General features: G+C 39.0%; 1 protein-coding gene and 1 long non-coding RNA gene across 2 annotated transcripts in view; one reads left to right on the top strand and one right to left on the bottom strand.

The window, feature by feature from the left end:
* LOC109365937 overlaps positions 1-1,655 on the bottom strand; it is a 2,734-nt gene extending 1,079 nt beyond the window's left edge. Inside the window, exon 1 of the long non-coding RNA XR_002111832.1 lies at positions 1,213-1,655. This is a non-coding gene — a long non-coding RNA (uncharacterized LOC109365937). The remainder of the gene's footprint in view (positions 1-1,212) is intronic.
* Positions 1-18,967, top strand: part of PLB1 (phospholipase B1) — a 79,463-nt gene that overhangs the window by 1,206 nt on the left and 59,290 nt on the right. Inside the window, exons 2-14 of the mRNA XM_010706793.3 lie at positions 2,797-2,837; positions 3,808-3,871; positions 4,342-4,400; positions 5,878-5,918; positions 6,748-6,791; positions 7,479-7,563; positions 7,949-8,000; positions 9,158-9,244; positions 9,503-9,565; positions 10,859-10,941; positions 13,057-13,135; positions 13,790-13,894; positions 14,722-14,814. Of these exons, the coding sequence (XP_010705095.1) occupies positions 2,797-2,837; positions 3,808-3,871; positions 4,342-4,400; positions 5,878-5,918; positions 6,748-6,791; positions 7,479-7,563; positions 7,949-8,000; positions 9,158-9,244; positions 9,503-9,565; positions 10,859-10,941; positions 13,057-13,135; positions 13,790-13,894; positions 14,722-14,814 (896 nt within the window). The remainder of the gene's footprint in view (positions 1-2,796; positions 2,838-3,807; positions 3,872-4,341; positions 4,401-5,877; positions 5,919-6,747; positions 6,792-7,478; positions 7,564-7,948; positions 8,001-9,157; positions 9,245-9,502; positions 9,566-10,858; positions 10,942-13,056; positions 13,136-13,789; positions 13,895-14,721; positions 14,815-18,967) is intronic.

Below are 18,967 nucleotides of genomic sequence, written 5' to 3'. Positions count from 1 at the left end.
GGGAGAGGATTTGGAAAAAAATTAAAATACAAACCAGAATTATTAAATGATAGAGTCATAGAATAGTTATAATACTGGGAGAAGCAGGGTCAAAAAACATCCTATAGAAAGCATAAATCCAAAACAAACAAAGAAAACTAAATGTATACTCTGGTTAGTTAAAGTATAATCAGGCAAGCCAAAAATGAATCTGAGGGGATTCAAGGAATCATGTCTAAAGGAATAAAAAATAAGAGATTCTCTTTCAAAATACATCTGAAACAGGGAATCTGAAGTCCTGATACGTACAAAAAATAAGGTCTGAAGCTCAACAGAAAAGACTTCTTTTTCTTTCATTATTTATTCCCTCCCCTGTGATGTGTTTAAGCACAAGAGCTTAAAAAAGACCTTGCACTAACATACTTTCTGGGGAGGGAACAAGCTGGAGGAGCTATCAAATCCCCCCCCAATAAATTGATACTGAATAGCAACAAACTGCCAGAAGTAGATGATATTCTCACAAGAGAGTGAACTAAGCAAATATGAATGTGTGTACATGTTAACAGTATTGTTATCAATCAGCATTTCTTCAGTCAGCATTGATGTCAGGAATTAAAAATGGCAAATGTGAAATTAGATTTTAGAATGGATTCCCTATTAGAAGGGTCTGGGAACCTGCAATGGTAAGTGCAGTTGAATTTCTGAAAATCTTTTGACCAAGTACTCCTAAAGAAGCTAAATAGTCACAAGGACAAAAACACCTTCGTGGATTCTAATTAAAAACCCTGGAAAAAAAACAAATGAATTATAAATCTTCAGACAGAGAAGAAAGGAGAGGGAACCTGCTGGAACAGGCTGTCGCCTGTGCTGGAACAGGTGCTTTCAGCTTATTTCAGCATCAGATAAGGGGACAGGCTAGCTGATGGAAAATGCTCAGGATGTTCAAACTGAAAAGTAATGTATGGCAGGCAAAACTTGTGCTAGCTATAGGTAGATTATGGTGAACTCTAAGTTAGGTACTGCTCCATGGTACGTAGCTCTCTGAGGACATCAACACAGTGTTACCAGCAATCAAAGAGATAATGTCAGGAATCAGAGAGAGAAAAAATGCATTCCTAGTGCTGTGTGTAAATCTGGTTCACTCACCTCTTGAGGGCTGTCTAGCCTTTTCAAGTCAAAAGTAAAATGAGAAACACTAGGAGGAGGATAAATGGGAAGAGAGTTCAGACTTACGAAACAACGTCCACGTGAGAAGAGATCAAACAGTCTGAGCCTGGATATCTCCCCTGCTGGGCTGAGTTGGCTCTCCACTTACTTTTTGATGTGGAAAGAAGGAGGACATATAAGCAGAAGCATGCAGCAGGACAACTAAATATTCTCAGGTTAGCTTCTGGTTGCTAACGGAGAAAAGACAGCAGGACTTATGAGACTTTGGTGGCTTTGGTGTGGCAAGCAGGGACAGCTCTCAGCACACTTTGAAGTTCAGCTGAAAATCTCCCTTTGTGAAGATCTTAGGATAACCTCAAATTGATGCTTACAAATCCAAGTATATACTCAAGGGAAGAGAATGGTGTTTGCTGAAATAGCTGCAGTCCTGACTTCTGGCTCTAACAGGCTACGTTATCTGTCAACATTCTAGGACGAGAATCTAGTTTCTCTATCACTATGGCAATCACATAACAGTGTGATGTTGCTCTGTGGCTGTGGAAGATGTAGATTAATGTGAATTGCTCCTTTCTGAAGGAGTTTCAGCTTGCACATGCTAATGTAAGCCTAAGCTGCACTTCTAAGGCATAAAATCTAGGGACTGGATCACACGTGAATTTGTTGGTGTTTGCAAAATCTCTTTGTTAATGGGAATCACATGTTTATTAGTTGCCCTAGGTATTTTGTACCTCTCACAGTAAAAGCAGATAGGCCCCTCCTTTTTTGAGAAACAAAATTAAAATCCATCATAATACAGGAGAAGTAATACTCCCTCTTTTTTTCTGCCCTTGTGAGGTCCCATTTGGAGTACTGCTTCCAGGCCTGGGGTGCCCAGCACAAGAAAGGCGTAGTGCTGCTGGAGCAGCTTCAGATGAGCTGGGGCACCTTTCCTATGAAGAAAGGCTGAGGGAGTCGGGCTTATTCAGTCTGCAGAAGAGAATGCTCTGGTGATACCTCACAGAAGCCTTCCTGTTCTTGAGGGGAGCTTATAAACTGGAGGGAGACTGACTCTTTACATGCACAGATAGTGACGGGATAAGGGGGAATGAGCTTAAACTAAAAGAGGAGAGATTTAAATTAGATACTGGGAGGAAATTCTTTACTCAGCGGGTGGTGAGGTGCTGGCACAGGCTGACCAGAGAGGCTCTGGATGCCCCATCCCTGGAGGTGTCAAGGCCAGGTTGGATGGGGCCCTGGGCATCCTGAGCTTGTGGGGGGCAGCCCTGATCTCGACAGGGTGTTGGAACTGACGGGCTTTATGGTCTCTTCCAACCCAAACCATTCCATCATGGCTGAAGAGGAAAACTGGAAAAACTTGGTTTTAAGGCTTGTGAAAGATAAAGTTTATCACCTGTGTATATGACTTAATTATAATCTGCTAATTTCAACAAATCTCATCTGACTATAATAACTAAAATCTTACGTTAGTATACCCAAAACTAAGAGAATATATTTGGTGTTGGAGCAAGCTTCACCTTTGGAAAATAGGAAAGAGGAGAAAAGTTACTCCTCATAGGGATTGTGTGGTTTTAGTTTTATTGTTTTTTGAAGGCTTTTTCTAAGCTTAAAAATTGCACAATCCCTTATTCTTTCTTTTATTTTATTTTAAAGGAAAGACAGAAGATCTCCTGGAAGAACAGGGGAAACTAAAGGTAAATTATGAGAACAGATTTCTTTTTTTTTTTTCCTTCTCCTTTTTTTGATCTATCTTCATCATTTTGGCTGTCACTTCCTCTGAGGCAGGTGGAAGAAGAGCTTAGTGTGCTAAACTGTTCAATTCTGCAAAGAATAAATGCAAAGCAAATGACTCAGTGGTGTGATACTGCAGTTGCAAGATTATAATACCTCATCAGGAAATAAGTTTCTCCGAGCACTGCCTGTTATTAGGTTGCACATCCTGTACATAGGCTGACTGTGGTTAGTACTTGTTCCGAGATGCTCTCTTGCTCTTTTAGAAGAAGGCTGTTGTTTTTTGTCTTTCTGTAAGGTCTTAGAGATGGACCATACCTATTGTCAGGATGCAGGAGGGCATGAAATAATTGTTCCTAGTGATAGTCATCCGTCTCTCATGCTGAGTATATTCATATCACTCATGTCCTTGCCCTGAATACAGGTCTTTCTTTCATTATTTTCCTCTTTAGTATTTTCTGCGTTCACATGGAAATTCTGCCTGTTGCCAGGGGCCCAGAATATCGGTGATATATTTGGTTCGTGTTTCCTTTCCTGCTTCATGCTTGAGTGTGGCTTTTTGTTTTGTACACTATGTGCCTTGTGGCACGCAAAGATGCATGCAGAAGCTCATTTTTGGGATCTCCCAGATTAAGCATTCTCTGTTCACAACAGTGAAAGTTATAGGTTGTATTCAGCACATTTTATTGTTTGCTCTGTAGGAATTTGGTAAGAAAGCTGAGCAAAAGGTGTAGAGTTTGGAAAGAGAGGATTTGAAGAGAGCTGTCCAGAGCTGTGTTCCCATGTATTTCTAGCAGAGGTACAATTGTTCTTTAAAATTTCTGCTACATCAGTAAGAGCTTGTTGTTGTTTGAAAATAGAGCCTCTATGACCTCTCATTCTGACAATTTCTTTTTGGAAATAAGAAACCAACCATATTTATTTATGTCAAAGGCTCTAGGAAGCTTCCAGTTTTCATGCGAGCATGTGACATCACCTGAGACTCCTTCATCTTCAGGTTTGTGTCTAATATTATTCTTGTAGAGGCTTTCACTTCCACAGTTATTTCAGAATGGACATGGAGCGAAGGAAATGAACTGGTCTGAGGAGCCTTATGTGTGTGTGATGTCACTAAAGGGATGGAGAGGGGGTTAGGGTTAGGGTTGGGGTCTGTAGGGTTTTTGTTATGTTCATAAAAATACCTTTGTTTCTTCAGCTGCTGAGGATTCTGGTATTGCTTAAATCATTCACCACTGTCTTTTGTGGTCTCTTCTTGCTTGATGGTTGAACATTTCAATGCAGCTGAAGCGTTCTCTAAGTGAAGTTTCTCATTCTCTCTGCCTGATTTAAAGCTACTAGTCCAAAAGATCAGTATAGACTTCTTCCTGCATGCTTTTAATCAGTTTTGCCATGTTTTAATATACTAGTGAATGTAACTGTCTTTTAAATTACTTCTTTTTTCAAACCTGATTTTCAACATTTTTGCAGTTCATACTCTGAGGCCAGCTGACATTAAAGTAGTCACTGCAATAGGAAGTTTGCAAACAGTAAGTACATGCATGAACTGTGTTGAACATGATCCATTTCCTCTGTTCTGACTCTGTGATGAGCTGGTGGTGAACTGAGCTGATGGTAAAATTTGGGGTCCCAGTGCGGGCATTTAGGACTTGAAACTTTCCATGAGCATTGAAGTTTTCTGCTGAAAAATGACTGGAAATAACTTTTGAATGTTCAGTATTTCAGTATACTCTGAATCTAAAAATAACCAGTTGACTTAATGCAGGAGAAATTTGATCACGGTGCTCTTACACAGAACCATGATATCTGATTATTGTGCTTGGATTTTCCTAACAACAGCTGAACAGATCAAATTACTGGAAGAAGCATTCAGGAAAACTCAAACTGAAAAAATGTACTGTTTTGGTGATGACTGCCATTAGGACAAACTATAGAGAGATGCAGTAGATTTTTGATCCTGTTGAAGTGTTTCTATCCTGCAGGAAAAAGCTCTGGATGAATCATAAATATATAACTTTGATGTATAAATCAGTGAGTAAGGTTATCCTGCCTCTTCTGGTTAGATTTGGGTGATTTTAACTTGCCTTAATAATCGAAGTAAATATCTGAAATAGTTTGGAGGCCCATTTTAAAACATTTAACTACAATTTCCAAGTTTTGAGAAAGCGTAGAAGTGTATTTATTGGGCAAGAATGGGAGTTGGTCTAGGGTTACAGTTTCCAAGAAATGGGGAAGGTTCTCCCTTATCACAAAACAACTTTGTAATTTGAATTGGTATTCATTAAGATGTCATACTTTCCCTTGTCTCAAAGCTTTCCATTAAAAAATCGGCATTCCTGGACTCTCTGCAAGTACCTCCCTCTTTAGGAGAAAAGATTTTCCTAAATTTGATGGTTCTTTGCCCATATTGGACGTGTGGCACTTCAGAGCATGCCTTTTTTTGTGGTGATGATTTTTTTATTGCCTGTGGGTGGTGCCATATAATGAATGTATAAATGATATTCTGCTAATGAATGTCTACTTTTTTAGAGCCAACATTTCACTGTCTCCTCCTAGACTCCTTGAAATTGGTGAAATTTCTCTGTATAAGGAGTTTTTTTTCATCAGGCACCATATTGACAGAGTGCCATCCGTGTAAATTACCTTAGTGACTTCAGATCACATCCCTTGTTGAAAAGGAATAGACTGAGAGCAATTCAATATGGTTTAGAACAGCATTTCAGTTGACTGAATTTGAGTTAAGTTAATCACATTTTATTTTAAGCCACATGCAATAAATTCATTAATGAAAGCAAAAAAAAAGTAAGAAAAAAGACTAGACTATGAGAACACATTGTAATAAGAAGTGCTGAAAATGACAGCCCTGGAAAATAATCTAAATCTGTGACAAACTGAAGCATAATGGAAATGAGTATATAGAAAACATATAAGAAAAAAGAAGAGTACAATAGGGAGCAGAGTGTGTAACCTTGCTTAATGACATTCTTATTGCCTACTTATTCACAGCCACTGGGATCCAGCATTCATCATGAAGACTTACTCCAAAGGTAAAAATGAGTTGCTTGCATTGATTCATTTCATGATACTTATTTATACAGTATTAGGCACAATACAATTTTTGTTATTATCTAGAAAGGAAAAGAAAGCCTATTTAAATAGAAAAAATTTTGAGGCATAGGATCTTCCCCTTTCCTTAGTTAACATAAATTTTTTGTCTAAGATCTGCAACTACTTTAGGGTTGCAATAACCTTCAGACTCGTTACTCTAAGATTACTCCTATGTAGTAAATGTCCTCCACTAACTAGAGACCAGAATATGGAGATTTATTAAAGCAAAAATAGAACCCAAGAGCTCCGATACCCTGTCAGTCCTCTGCCTGAATGATTCCCAATGTTAATGGACAAGTTCTACAATGCTTTCTTCTTTCTTGCCCTCTTAGCAGATATAAATCATTGAGTAGAAGCATCTGGTTAAGACTCAGAGATGCGAATCTGTGTAGCTCTTTTGAGGCATTCCAGGTGAGGATTTGGCCCTGCAAAGACAAATTTTAAAGGGCTGCTGTTTTTCAATAGTTGCATGAACATCCGTGTCTGCTTGTGCACGCACAAAGAGAGGTCCTGGCACTGCTGGTGTGTATGCATAAGGACAATTATTGCAACATATAGAGTGAAGAGAGAGAATGAGATCTGAGACTCAGCAGTAGCTGATGACATTATGATTTTAGGAAGAGAAAAGCCCCATTCTTAATTTCAGCAGCTGCTATGAATACATGCTCCAAGCTGTAGACTAGCTAGCAAGATGTTGAGGTTGTGCTGTAATTTAACTTCGAGAAATGGAATAACAGCAGCTTCCTGTTTTCTCTTCCCTTTCTACAGCACAGGAAAGAGCCTCCCTGAAGTGAGCGTGGAAATTTTGGCAGGTGTGTCTTGCTGCACACAAACTTAAGCAAATTAACTGAATGGAGTGCTGGCTGACAGTCAAGGGCTTTGCTGGGCTGCGGTGTGGGTACAACATGAGTGCAGCACGGGACTGTAAGGGGAACCTGAGGAAAGGTGCATTGAGTGAATGTGAGTGCAACACAGGGTGAGTTACCTGTGCTGACTTTGAACAGGCTGTGTGGATAGCCCCCGTCCCTGCTGGTGTGACTTCACTGTGCACACTGCCAATGCTAGCCGAGTGAGATCTTGTGTGAGTTTGCTTGTCCAGTGCTCTTTCTGCTGCCATATGCTCAGGGGCTTACACTGAAGCTGCCTTAGGTGCACCACGTGTGAATTCATCATCTATGAGCTGGCTGTTGTGAAGGGAGTCTTGACTTGCTTCCCATTCTCAGTAGGTTGATTTCTACACCTGCTTGTGTGTAAATCTGCCCGTACTTGTGGCTGACGTAAGAGGTGGGATGAGTGTTTCTCACCTGAGACTAGAGGCAAACTCAGATGTCAGAGCTGCAGTTCTTAGGAGCTGCACCAGCAAAACAGCTGCAGAGCAGCTTGGGTGAGCCTCTAATGCCTGCCAAGAGATCCCTCAGATCCTACATTTTCTGGTTTGGTTCAGCTTTGTTTATAGTGCAATCGCAGAGTAGCACACCTGACCTGTGTATGTCATTCAGCTCTTATTAGCAGTTTTAATCCTTCGGTCCTGCACCAGTCTCCTCTGCCTGTCACAATGGGAGCAGCATCAGACGGTCAAACAATGTAAGTTTGAGGGGTTTTTGGCTGGTTTGTTCACTTATATCTGGAAAGGTGGAGGGTAGATGTGTTTGATGCTGGAGAATTTCACTGAACACAGAATATGCTCAGTGCCAGGCTGTACAGGCTTCCTGGGGTCAGACCCTGTCATGGCTTAGAAGTGTGTCTGCTCTATTTATCTCTCCAAAGGCACATCTGAAAGTGAGATGTCTGAATGTGAGCTAATCACCCCAGGCTTTCTGTATAACTCAGACAAGTGTCTAATTTTTACACATTTAGGAGTGAAAAGATGAATCCCACCTGATGTTTCAAATGTTGACTTCATAATAAAAATCTGCCAAAGCTTTACCCTTGCTGATGCCTTGATAGTTTCTCTTTTTCTGCTTTTCAGAAGCCTCTTGGATCAAGCTGGGGAAATAGTGAAGCTCATGAAAGAGAACCAGGTGTGTTTAAAGAACAGGACCGTTACGAGAGTTTGGTCTCCAATCTGGAAAAGGGACGAAATATTTAAACACCACCTAAAGATCTCCTCAAAATAGGACATACTGTTTCTTGAGCTTAACAGACTGTGGTCTATTAGATGTAAATAGAATCAGTTCTGTACTCTTTTAAGGTATGGAGTTTTGTTCTTGAAAATATCTCACCTGCTTTATGTTTGCCAGAAGAGGCTGATGACATTGGCATGGAAGCCAACGTTTTTTGTTTTTGTATTGCTTAAGGATGTGAGACTTCTATCTACACTCTGTAACTGTGCCAGTGTTTCTGAGAAGCCAACCCAAAATTGTAATTCTTGATATTTATCTCTTCCTCCTGCTATCTTAGGATCGTATTTTCAAAAAGCTCGAGATATGCTTTGGCTGATATCAGTGGTTGACACTGGTGAGAACTGTATTATCACTCATGGCTGAGTGCTTTGAAAATCCCACCCTGGAGTTTTAAGCACTCATTTTTTCTTCTATTCTCAACCCTCAGGCGTGTTATTTTGTAAAATGATCTTCACATAACTCGCATATCTAACTGCCAAAGTGGTTCTGCTGTTACCTACACCCTATGCAGGGAGCTCGCAAGACTGTATGTGTATGAACTTAGCATAAGTTTTTATGGAACTGAAGGCTTTTAACCAATGCTATTTGTGTTTGGCGGATGTTGCCTAATGGGCTTAGGACAGCTGGGCAGGGCTCTAGTCCTTAGATTTTTGCTCTAGTCTGCATCCCACCAGGATGAGCCAGTCTCAGCAGCTCAAGAATGTTAACCTGTCAGTAAACTTCATCAGGGTTGGAAAGAAGCAGCATACAGCTTCGTGCTCAGCAGTGTGTGCCCATTTCCAGTGAACTCTTCAATGGCAGCTGCAATTTCTGGCTTTATACTGGGATTTTTATTGGTGTGCATTCATCTTGAATGGCAGGATTTGGTCCATAACCATCTATTTGCTGCCTTCTCTAGAGAGAAGCTGATGAGTCAGATGAAATGGATCAAAGCATCTGGGGTCGGGCAGTTGACTATTGTTTTGTCTTGCTGATTTAAATCTTGCGCGAGAGAAAGGATGGCAAATAGGACTCTTACCATCATATTCCTTTTAATTTGTTTATTTTTCTTCCAGATAATGGACTTTCAAAATGATTGGAAACTGATCACAGTTTTCTTTAGTGCTGAAAACCCATGCTCTTCTTGTGCCTTCACACAACCGGTAATGTTTTCATGGGGTGCTTTAGCCATCAAAGTATGTGATCCAATCACTTTTGCATGCTCTATCCTTTGCCATAGTGAACCAAAGCAGTAGCTGGTTATAGAAGATCGGAGTGATGCTGTTCAGTAACATGAGCTTCTGGTCCACAAAATCTTTTGTATTTAGAAACATGTACTTGATTTGGGATCCCAAATCTGAGATGCAGTAGTAGAACAGTTCTCTGATTCGTTTTTAAGCTGTTTCTCATCCCATTTACAGAAGAACTGCATATTGGACAACCTGGAAAAACTTCAAGAACTCTTAGACTTTTTATATAAAGAAGTAAGATGTATTCATCAGTTTTCAATACCTGAATTCTTTGCTGATTTTTTTTTTCCTATCTTTCTGAACTTTGGCTTGTATCAGTGTTCGAGTGATTCACAACACAAATCTCACTGACTTTAATCCTCTAGCTCTATTCATTGCCAGTAAGTGTTTTATTTGTGCTTTAAAAATCTGACGCATGCAAAGAGAAAGGACAGTTAACAGCTTAGCTTTGTTACTCAGACTGATGTGCTACTTAGTCTGTGCCTTTTATTTTTAAAGTGATTTGCATGAAAAATGGACTTTATCAGTCTAGATCTGGAAGTTTTCCTTTTTAATAGTGATCTTTATGAAAATAAATGTAATTATTGGATATGTGAAGCAATCTATGCGCTGTACTGGCTGCTAAATGCCTAGTGGAGACTTGTTTATACCAGGGAAAAAAACATTAAAGATCTGTATAATATCTGTTTGGTCTTTTTTCTGCCATTGTGTCCATTTTAAGACCTCAATATTTCTAGCTGTCTGAACTAAAGCTGATCTATTTCTCTAGGATAAGTTCTGGGAAGTGTTCTGTCCTGAGTATTAGTCTACCAATGAGCAATAGGCTAGATAAAGATGCATAGCCACTACAACAGACTATTTATCTGAAGTATTTCAATAGCTTTTTCCAAGAATGTTATGTTACTGGATTGACAACCTGATAGATATTCTACATCTGCTCCAGTTTGATTACATCAGGACACACGCACTCATTCTTCCCAGACTGACTGAAAATATTGCGTATGGGTGAAGTTCTACCCATACATCTGCTTCAGATTCCCTCCTCTATTATTTCCAGAATCTGTATATGTACATTCACGAAAGTGAAATATCAGTATGGAAATGGAAATCTGCTTTATCCTTAGGGGAGAGGTGAGGTGAGATATGTGAGTGCTTTTGCTATTACACAGGATATTTAATCCTCAAGCATTGCACTGACATTGACACAAAAATAGTAGTTCCTTGCTCATCTGAGTTCAGTTTAGTTGTTTAGTGGTCATCTGGTTCATGTAAAAATGAACTTCTAGATCTCAGTCAAGAAATCATTGTCATGAGTATTTCACAAATGATGACTCAGGCTATACTAGATGGCACATAGGAGTAGGATTCAGGAAGGAACTGGCAAAGATTCAGATCACTGATTTTATGAAGACAAAATCCTAGCTCTGAGGTAACACAAGTTGTAGATACTAGCAAGTACCAGAAATAGTAACTTATGATTTCCTACAGCAGATATTAATGTCATTAATTTTTACTTTATCACTGCAGGTTCCCAAGGCCTTCGTAAATTTGGTAGATTCCACTGAGATCACAACTTCCTTTCTCATGTGCCAAGATCCTCAAAATGCCAGGTGACAGAAGCTCCCTTTAAATTCTTAACACTATCTCCTACTACTGTTCATTGTCCAGTGTGTGTACTGTTTCTATACCAATCAGGTAGACTTTTGAACAATTTTCTGCCCTTGACGTCAAAATATGTCACAGATTTTTAGATCTCAACTTTTGCTTCTGATGCACTCTCTCTGCAGGCATGGATTTACAAGAAGTAAGTGCTTTAACTTAGCTGCTACAAGTCCCACTATAGGTTTTTCAGATTCCTATCTATCCATCACTTGGACTAGATGACCTTTAAATGTCCCTTCCAACTTATACTATTTTATGATTTTACGGGCTGCTGTGAAGAAAGTAAACTCCACCTCACTACAATCATGATCACAAAACTTTAAGGTCCGTTCACCCCCTGTTCTTTAGTCAGAGTTGCTTCTGCCCTGCAACTCTTGAATTGAAAACTCTGGAGGTTTCTAGCTATCAATGCTCACAATATTCACAAAAGGAATAACTGGTTTTAAAAATAATCATGAAGCTATAAGAAAGCTACTGCTTGGGCTTAGAGTGTGGTGGAATGGAGAACTTCCAACTTGCTAATTCCTCTATGGTAACGACTTGCATAGATGCTTTCAGCTATCTCCCTCTCTCAGTACCTTTAAAGAAAAGTGCGAGTAGCTTACGTCCCAATTTAGCAGGGAGTAGGAGTTTGCACATGGACAATTATGATAGAGTAGTTTACAGCTGATGAGATTACACTCTGTTTCACTGTAGTAATCTTTTCCTGTGCTCATGACATGAGACACAGTATGTACTAATATATATATTCTGATGTTCTTCACAAGCTTTGTGCACATACAACTCAGGAGGGGGAGTCAAGGTGGGGGTTTGGCTGCTGTATAACCATGTACTTAACAACAAGCATAAGCAGAGAAGAAGCTTCCCTCGTCAAAAGCAACTGTGTGGAGAATTCTGGCAAGATTACTTATCAATGTGATCTTGAAGCTATGTTTATCTGTTTTAGCAGTTCCACCAGTCTGTATGCTTTGTGCTCAAGTATAAAACTCCTGGGCTCATCTCAACCTCAGGCTCAGATCATCTCCCAAGTTAAGGCCTCAGTATTTGGTTAGCACATCCTCATCTCTGGATTATGCTTTCAAAGAAAAAATATGAGCTCTGTCCAAAAGAAGAAACTTAAATATTTAAGAAGAACATAAAAACAATTTATGAACTCCACTTTCAGGAAACTACACAACTCTATTTGTGTATTGTATGAGGTTCTTAAATGGCCCTTGTGTACTTGTCTGTTAGGCTGTGATAGGATGCTGGTTCTGAGTTCATATTTCTTTCACTCACCAGCTCTAATAAAAAAGCATTTTAACAGAAATACTGACAATTTACAGGTTTTGCCAGAATTTTGTGAAAAGGAGAGAGAGTCTAATCCTGACTGGTGCTTTCTGCTTACACCTGCAAGTCCCACTACAAGTTTTTCAGATTCCTATCTGTCCAGGAATTTTCAGCTGATTGTATCTGTACTGGAACCAAACAAATCTCAAACATATCTAATACTGTTCCTGTCTGCTGCCTTGGAGGAGAGTCTGAGTTTTCCTGTGAGCTGCAGAAATATGCAGTGTGGAGATCTCATCTTGTAGATCAGAGGTTTGACTGAGATTATCTAGCTACTTGATGATGTCTGGCCACTGTTTAGCATAATTAAGTATTTTTAGCAGTGAGTTTCCATTCACATTTCTAAATGGTGGTTTTATTGCCAAAAACTAAGGCAAAAGTCCTTCTGTTTTGAATGTGTTCAAGTTTCTTATGTGATGATAGAAAAGAAAGTGTTTGAAAACCAGTGCAGCAGTTTTAAGCCTGAAGAGGCTGCTGGCTTGTGAAACCCTGTGCTAATCCAAGTCTAGCATATTTGCCAGCTGAATAGGCTTTCAAGCAAAGTAGCAGTTCAAGGCTCTGGACATGGAAATATTTATCACTCTGCATTTAAAATAATAAAACATCTATATGGAGTTTTGTCAGTGTATGCAGTAATTTGGGCTTCAATATATGCTTGCCAGTATCTTAATAGTTTGTGCTTTCTTTCTACTTTATCAAAAGTTCATAACGTCTGTTTTTCATCTTCTCTGCAGCAATTCAACTGGGAATCAGTGCAATTGCATTCATGAACACTCTATGCTAAATTATAACATTCTGAGGTGGTCCTATCAGGTAAGGCATTTTTGTTGCTTGGTATTTCTAGATATGTCTGTCTATTCATTTTCCAGATTAAACAGAAGTGAGGAGTTATGGGAGGGCTAGTGGTGAGGAAGATTAGAAACTGTTTTTTTCTTTTTTTTCCCCACTATATTGGCAGCAATCCTGACTCCATTTCTCACATCAGGAACAATGAAGATGAGTTCTCTGCATGTCTGAGTGACCTTAGCATCTCTTCCAGTTTCTAATGACTATCTAGCTTTTTGAACCTAGGGTCTGTTATAATCTATTAAGGAAATGGTTTATTGTCCAGTGACTTGGCTGTTGATGCCAAGTTAGAAGAGGGAAATTTTCAGTAAGGCAAAGGCAGATGTGCAGGAATTTCTTTAAGAATGATGGGGAGGCAAGTAAGTACAGTACTAAACTTACCGTCCTTTCAAAGAAAATAATGCTAATTCAGTGTATCTTTCTCATAGCCACAAGGATTTTCTAACTATTGCCTAAGATGGCTTCATTCAATTACAGTCTTTGTTCTGAATTACAGAATTTGATTATTATGGTTTATTAGGGATGGGGATAATCCAAGTTCACTTTAAGAACCAGTGAATTGCACATGTATTACACTCTTTACATGATAATGCTTATCTCATTAAATGGTTGTCCATTTAGGATGCTTGGGAAAAACTTCTAAAGTCTAAGAGGTATGATCAAAAGGATGATTTCACTGTTGTTCTTCAGCCTTCTCTCCAAGAAACAAATCTTTTGCTCAGTCTGGTGAGTAAATGCGTGTTGCTCCATTCTTTCTGAAGTGTGTCTTTTGAGATTGAGCGCAGTATTCAGCTGGCTCCTTCCTATCTAAACGACAAAGTTAGTTAGGAATGTAGAACACACCTTGAGATCTGGAGAAGGGAAAAGTATGATTTTGTAGACAATGGATCATTCAATAAAGTATCAAAATCCAATATAAAACACTTGGTGGCTATTTGTATAATAGGTTGGTGGTGGGTAACAGTCCAGTTCATAGGCACTTAACAACTCTTTGACCATGTCTTAATTTCATTGCTTCCCTCTGCTCAGTATGAGAACAAAGTGGACTGGGAGAAGGAAATTTGTGTTCCAGGCAGTTTGGATCTGCTATGTTGCAAAACCTTCCTTTGCTGTCTTATGACAGGCTTGTTTTGTTAACTGCTGGTCCATATACAAATGCCTGACTTAATTTCTATGACACGACTTTTCGTCTCCATAAATTGCTCTGTTATTTTCTCCAGTGCTATCTTATGTCTTTGTTGGATTCTTTGTTTTCTCCAATTTGTGGTATCAAGCCACCTGACCAACAGGCCACTGCATGCAATTTTCCAAACTCTTAAATCACTTTCATTTAAAAGTAAACACGCTCTACTAAGACAAATTATTCATGTTCCCTCTTTTTTTTTTTTTAAGCCTGTAAGTGCTAGCTAAGGCAAGTGTTGTTTATTCCAAGTTATTATATCAAAATTATTCATGTGATCACATCTGCATATTTCCCTGATCTCCTATATCGTCACTGTTGTGTTTATGTTTTGTTGTTGCTCTGTTTTGTCATGGTCTCTATGATTTCTCAGAGCAGGGATGGTTTCTTCAGCACATCAAAGACACAATTGGAAACTCTGGAAGAAGATTATATTTTCATGGCTTTTAGCCTCTGGAAGAACATGGTGAGCAGTACTACAGATTTTAGACTTAGTACAGACACTTTGTAGCAGTTCCACACTAGCCAGGCTTTGAGTAGCCTGGAAGACTGGAAGGAGAAATATAGGAAAGAAACATCCCATGATTAATTTTCAGTGTGAAGAATCTGCTCTCTAATAATCCTAAACGCCCTGTGGCTGCTAATTTCTAACACGAACATTTCAAAAATGTTTCTGAAGTAGCCCTATTGCCAAGGAGTAGAAGAGCTGTGGCAAACCCTTTTGCTAGCATCAGTTCTGTGGCAGAGTGGCACAGAAACAACTGAGGCTTTTCATAACCTGAGATTAAAGTGGTTGTACTATTGTGTTTTATATCCATCCCACTCATAATGTCAGTTTTTTTTTCATTCTGCTTCTGTTGCTCATAGTAAAAAGTTGACAGGAAGGCTTGGGGAATTCCTATTGCTTCCTCTAGAGCTGGATGTTCTACCCAGCTAAGAAAATCCAAACAGTGTGGTACCTTAAAATGGGAGAGAAAGCATGTTCAAAAGAAACATGGCCTGTTGAACCACTCAAGCTTTAAAACAATGTCCAATTCTGTACGAGGCTGTTTCCTTCTGCAGGCTTGAGACAGTAACAAACAGCATTTTTATGTGTAACTGGGTGCATGCTCATACAGCTGGAGGAGTTGGCATTTCACTGATGAAGGGGCAAGTAAAGGAATGGGAGCTGTTTTGCAGTGAGACAAAACAAAAGCAGACAGCTGCATTTATGCTCACTAGAGCAGGGTAGGATGTTACTGCTTAGTGCATGCCATGTTTAGATTTGCCCTGATAGCAGTAGTTTTGAGTAAAATGTTGATTTTACTGTTCATTCTGGATTAGAAGCTCTGTTTTCTGCTTTTTTTTCCAAATATACTTCTTACAAGACACAGCGTAAGGTACACACATGATCTTATTTTAATTAAAAGGAATCTTCAATGGTCAATAAAGTTAAAGATAAAAAACAAACTTTTTTTTGCTTGTTTTGCACCACTCTTGAAATAAATCCATGCAAATGGATGTGTTCTTGTTTCATTTCATGCTATTTTTGGCAGAAGTAATACTGCTGTGGTGCTGACCATTTAAAGAAGTAGGATTTGCAGGAAGGAACTCTCTCTTATTCAACCTGGTAACATAGCTAGAAATAATAGTTGTTCCAATAAAAGATATTTTTCTGTGTATATCTGACACTTTAAATAGATAGTACGAAGCTTAGAGTTTAAAGTTGATCAAGCACTGAATCTTTAACCTTGACCAAATGTGCTGCATCCAGTCATCCATTTTGCTGTTATCTGTGACACTCCTTACCATGATGTTAAAGTTCCCATCTTGATTCTTCTATTGCAAAGCAGATGCAATGATAAGATTCATGTTGTCCTCTATATCACTATTTTGTCTTAGTCTCATGAAGTAACTAGATTCACTAATTGAATGAGCGCAGCAGACACTGAAAGTCAGATTCCTGAAATCCGAATTAAATTTTTTGTCTCAATTCTCTATAAAAAATGGGTTGAGTTACTTTGACTGTCCATGTCTCAGTGTCCTCATCAGTAGTGGGAGTATTTATTTACATCAAGCAGTTCCCACTGTCACTTAAACATGATTGGGAAGAAAATAGGAAGAGGTGGTGGAACCTCCACAGATATTAACCATTATAAATATTAAAACTAGACAGGAGTAAGTCACATGAACATCCAATTTTCTAAGAAAAATGGTCCTTTTTATTTGTTTAGCACCACGGATACATTTTATACATTTTCAATTTTTTTTAAATGAAATCCTGAATTAATTTTCCAACTAGTGCAGAAAATGAATATTTCTGATGAGAAGGACCAGACTGCTGCCTGTTTGCTTGCCCATTTTGAGCCCCTGCAGCAGGAATTGTTTGGGGCTAACTGAACCAAGTTTATGAGAATTTGGGTCATCTAGGTACAGATCTAGTCATCTAGTCTGATCTATTATGTTTTCCAGGGTTTATCAGTCAGAAGATGACCTCTAGATTTGAGTTATATCCATCTTTTACAAGACTGTGACATTATCAGAGGTCATGTGCTTCTAATGGGCTTCACATCTTTTAAATTTTATTTTTCTTTTTTATTATTTCTCTGATATCCTATGGTATAGATTTGTCTTTCTATGGCTTCTTACTGCTCAGCTTTTCTGATTTCACTTTATGTAGAATGTCAATACTAGGCATTTTGCTTGTTCTTTTCAAGGAATTCTGATAGTATTAGCCACACTTGGTAACACCTATTCTGCTTCTTCAAAATCCAGGCCCTGTAGAAAAGAAGAGGGCCAGAACTTCTCTTCTGAAGTTTTATAACTACTGCAAACGTACTCAGTTAACCCAACACTGATTTCTCTTTTGTGCCCTTTCAAATTCTTATGCTCAGCTAGTAACAAATTCCTTCTGTCCCTTCAGATATATTTTTTTCTTTGCAGCTTCTGCCTTGTAAAGAGCCTTCTTTCCCTCTGCTTCGTTTTTCTCTGCACATTTCCCCATTTTTCAACTAGCAACTTTCCTATATTTCAGTGTATTTCCTCAGTGTGAGGGGTCCCCCCTAAAGAGGGGACAGCCTGGATGATCTGGATGAAGATCAAGATGTGCCAAAACTACATGTTGCTAATGGTTTGTAAGGAGACTGCAGGAATTGTAGTGTCCCTTGATAACTTCTTTCTCCTTTGATTTCCCTGCCTCCCCTTTCATTCAGGAGGAATTTTCTTAACACAAATGGTGATTATCAGAAAGGCACCTCCCTGAGCAGGTTCCTTATCTGCTTGTGATAATATTCTGGCGCTGTGTGAAAGGGGGTGATATGAAAGATGCTTTCAGTGTAAAAAGCACTGGGTAAGTAACCTTATCGGATAAGGTTCACTCTAACTGTCCTCTTCAGTAAAGGTAAAGGTTTATATTGACAACACACAGTGCATATCGGGAACTGATAGGAAATCATGGTCATGATTTATTGAGCAGCAAACAGCAGAATGAGGAGGTGATGAGGAAATGTGCTCAGAGTGTTTCCCTTCTGCTATCAGCCCGGCTGTTCTTATGTTGGCAATGCTTGTTTTGAGGCTTGATACTAGCTTCTTTCTTGGATTGATTAGCTGCCTGTTGGCCAAAGGGCAAAACCTTGAAAATCCAGTGGTAGTTGGTAGTAGTGCTGGACTTCAGTCTGACTGAGAAACTAAGCTAGCATGTATTCTAGGCATAGCTGAATATTTTTCTGTACCATTCCTATTATGTAGGAGCAGTGCAATTCAAATGGTAAGCACGTCAGGTGAATGACATGAAATAGTGAGAAAAGCTAAGAGAGGCTGTTTGCTTACTTGAATGGTTTTGATGTTTACCACAGAGAGTCTGATTAATTTTGGAAAATGCCTACAACTTTATCTCTGTAAATATATCTGAGGGCAAAGCTCCTTTCATGTGCGTAAAGAACTTAGATAAGAAGCTCTTCTGTTTAGTGTGTAACAGAGAAGTCTCCCAAAAAAACATCCTGCAACTCAGAGAGAAACAAACCAAAACTAGGCAAGAACTTAAATGAGAACAGCACCCACATGAGGCGGTACCTGCCTCTCTCCTGCTCTCAGTGCTTTACACTGAATTAAAAACCTCTGCAGTCGTGAAGCAGAGTAGTCCGATAACCTGTCTATATGTTAGGATTCAGAGTAGGTTCTGGCTGACCACAGTGCAGACTCATTGCATGGCTTCCCAGATTGCCTTTATGGAAGCTGCCCATTTTTCTTGGGAGAAGTGTTTCTGAGCAGTCTGCAATGAATCTCCTGGAGGAATTCATTCTCATTATCCAACAACATGCTAATGTCTAATATTTATTTCTAATTCATTTGTAGCTGAAAAATATCTACTTTTGTACTCTTGTCTCGGGTTCTGTAGCATGATTCCATGCTGGAAGAATATATCTTTTTAAGAATGTTGTTAAACAGCTATTTTTTGTTTTGTCCTATGGAATGGAAAATTACCAGCTCCCGCCATATCTTCTCTCTGAGCTTTATTTTGTGCATTTCATGGACATCCCTTTTATTTCTCTTTCAAAAAAAGCACAGACTTAGTTTCTTCAAGTCCTTGTTTGAAAGAATATCTAATTGTAAGCCTCTTCTCTTTTCTGTTTCTGTTTTTT

Source organism: Meleagris gallopavo, chromosome 2 (assembly GCF_000146605.3).
Source record: "Meleagris gallopavo isolate NT-WF06-2002-E0010 breed Aviagen turkey brand Nicholas breeding stock chromosome 2, Turkey_5.1, whole genome shotgun sequence".
Lineage (NCBI taxonomy): Eukaryota > Metazoa > Chordata > Aves > Galliformes > Phasianidae > Meleagris > Meleagris gallopavo.
Note: the sequence above shows the minus strand (reverse complement) of the source record. Positions and strands in the feature narration are given on the sequence as shown.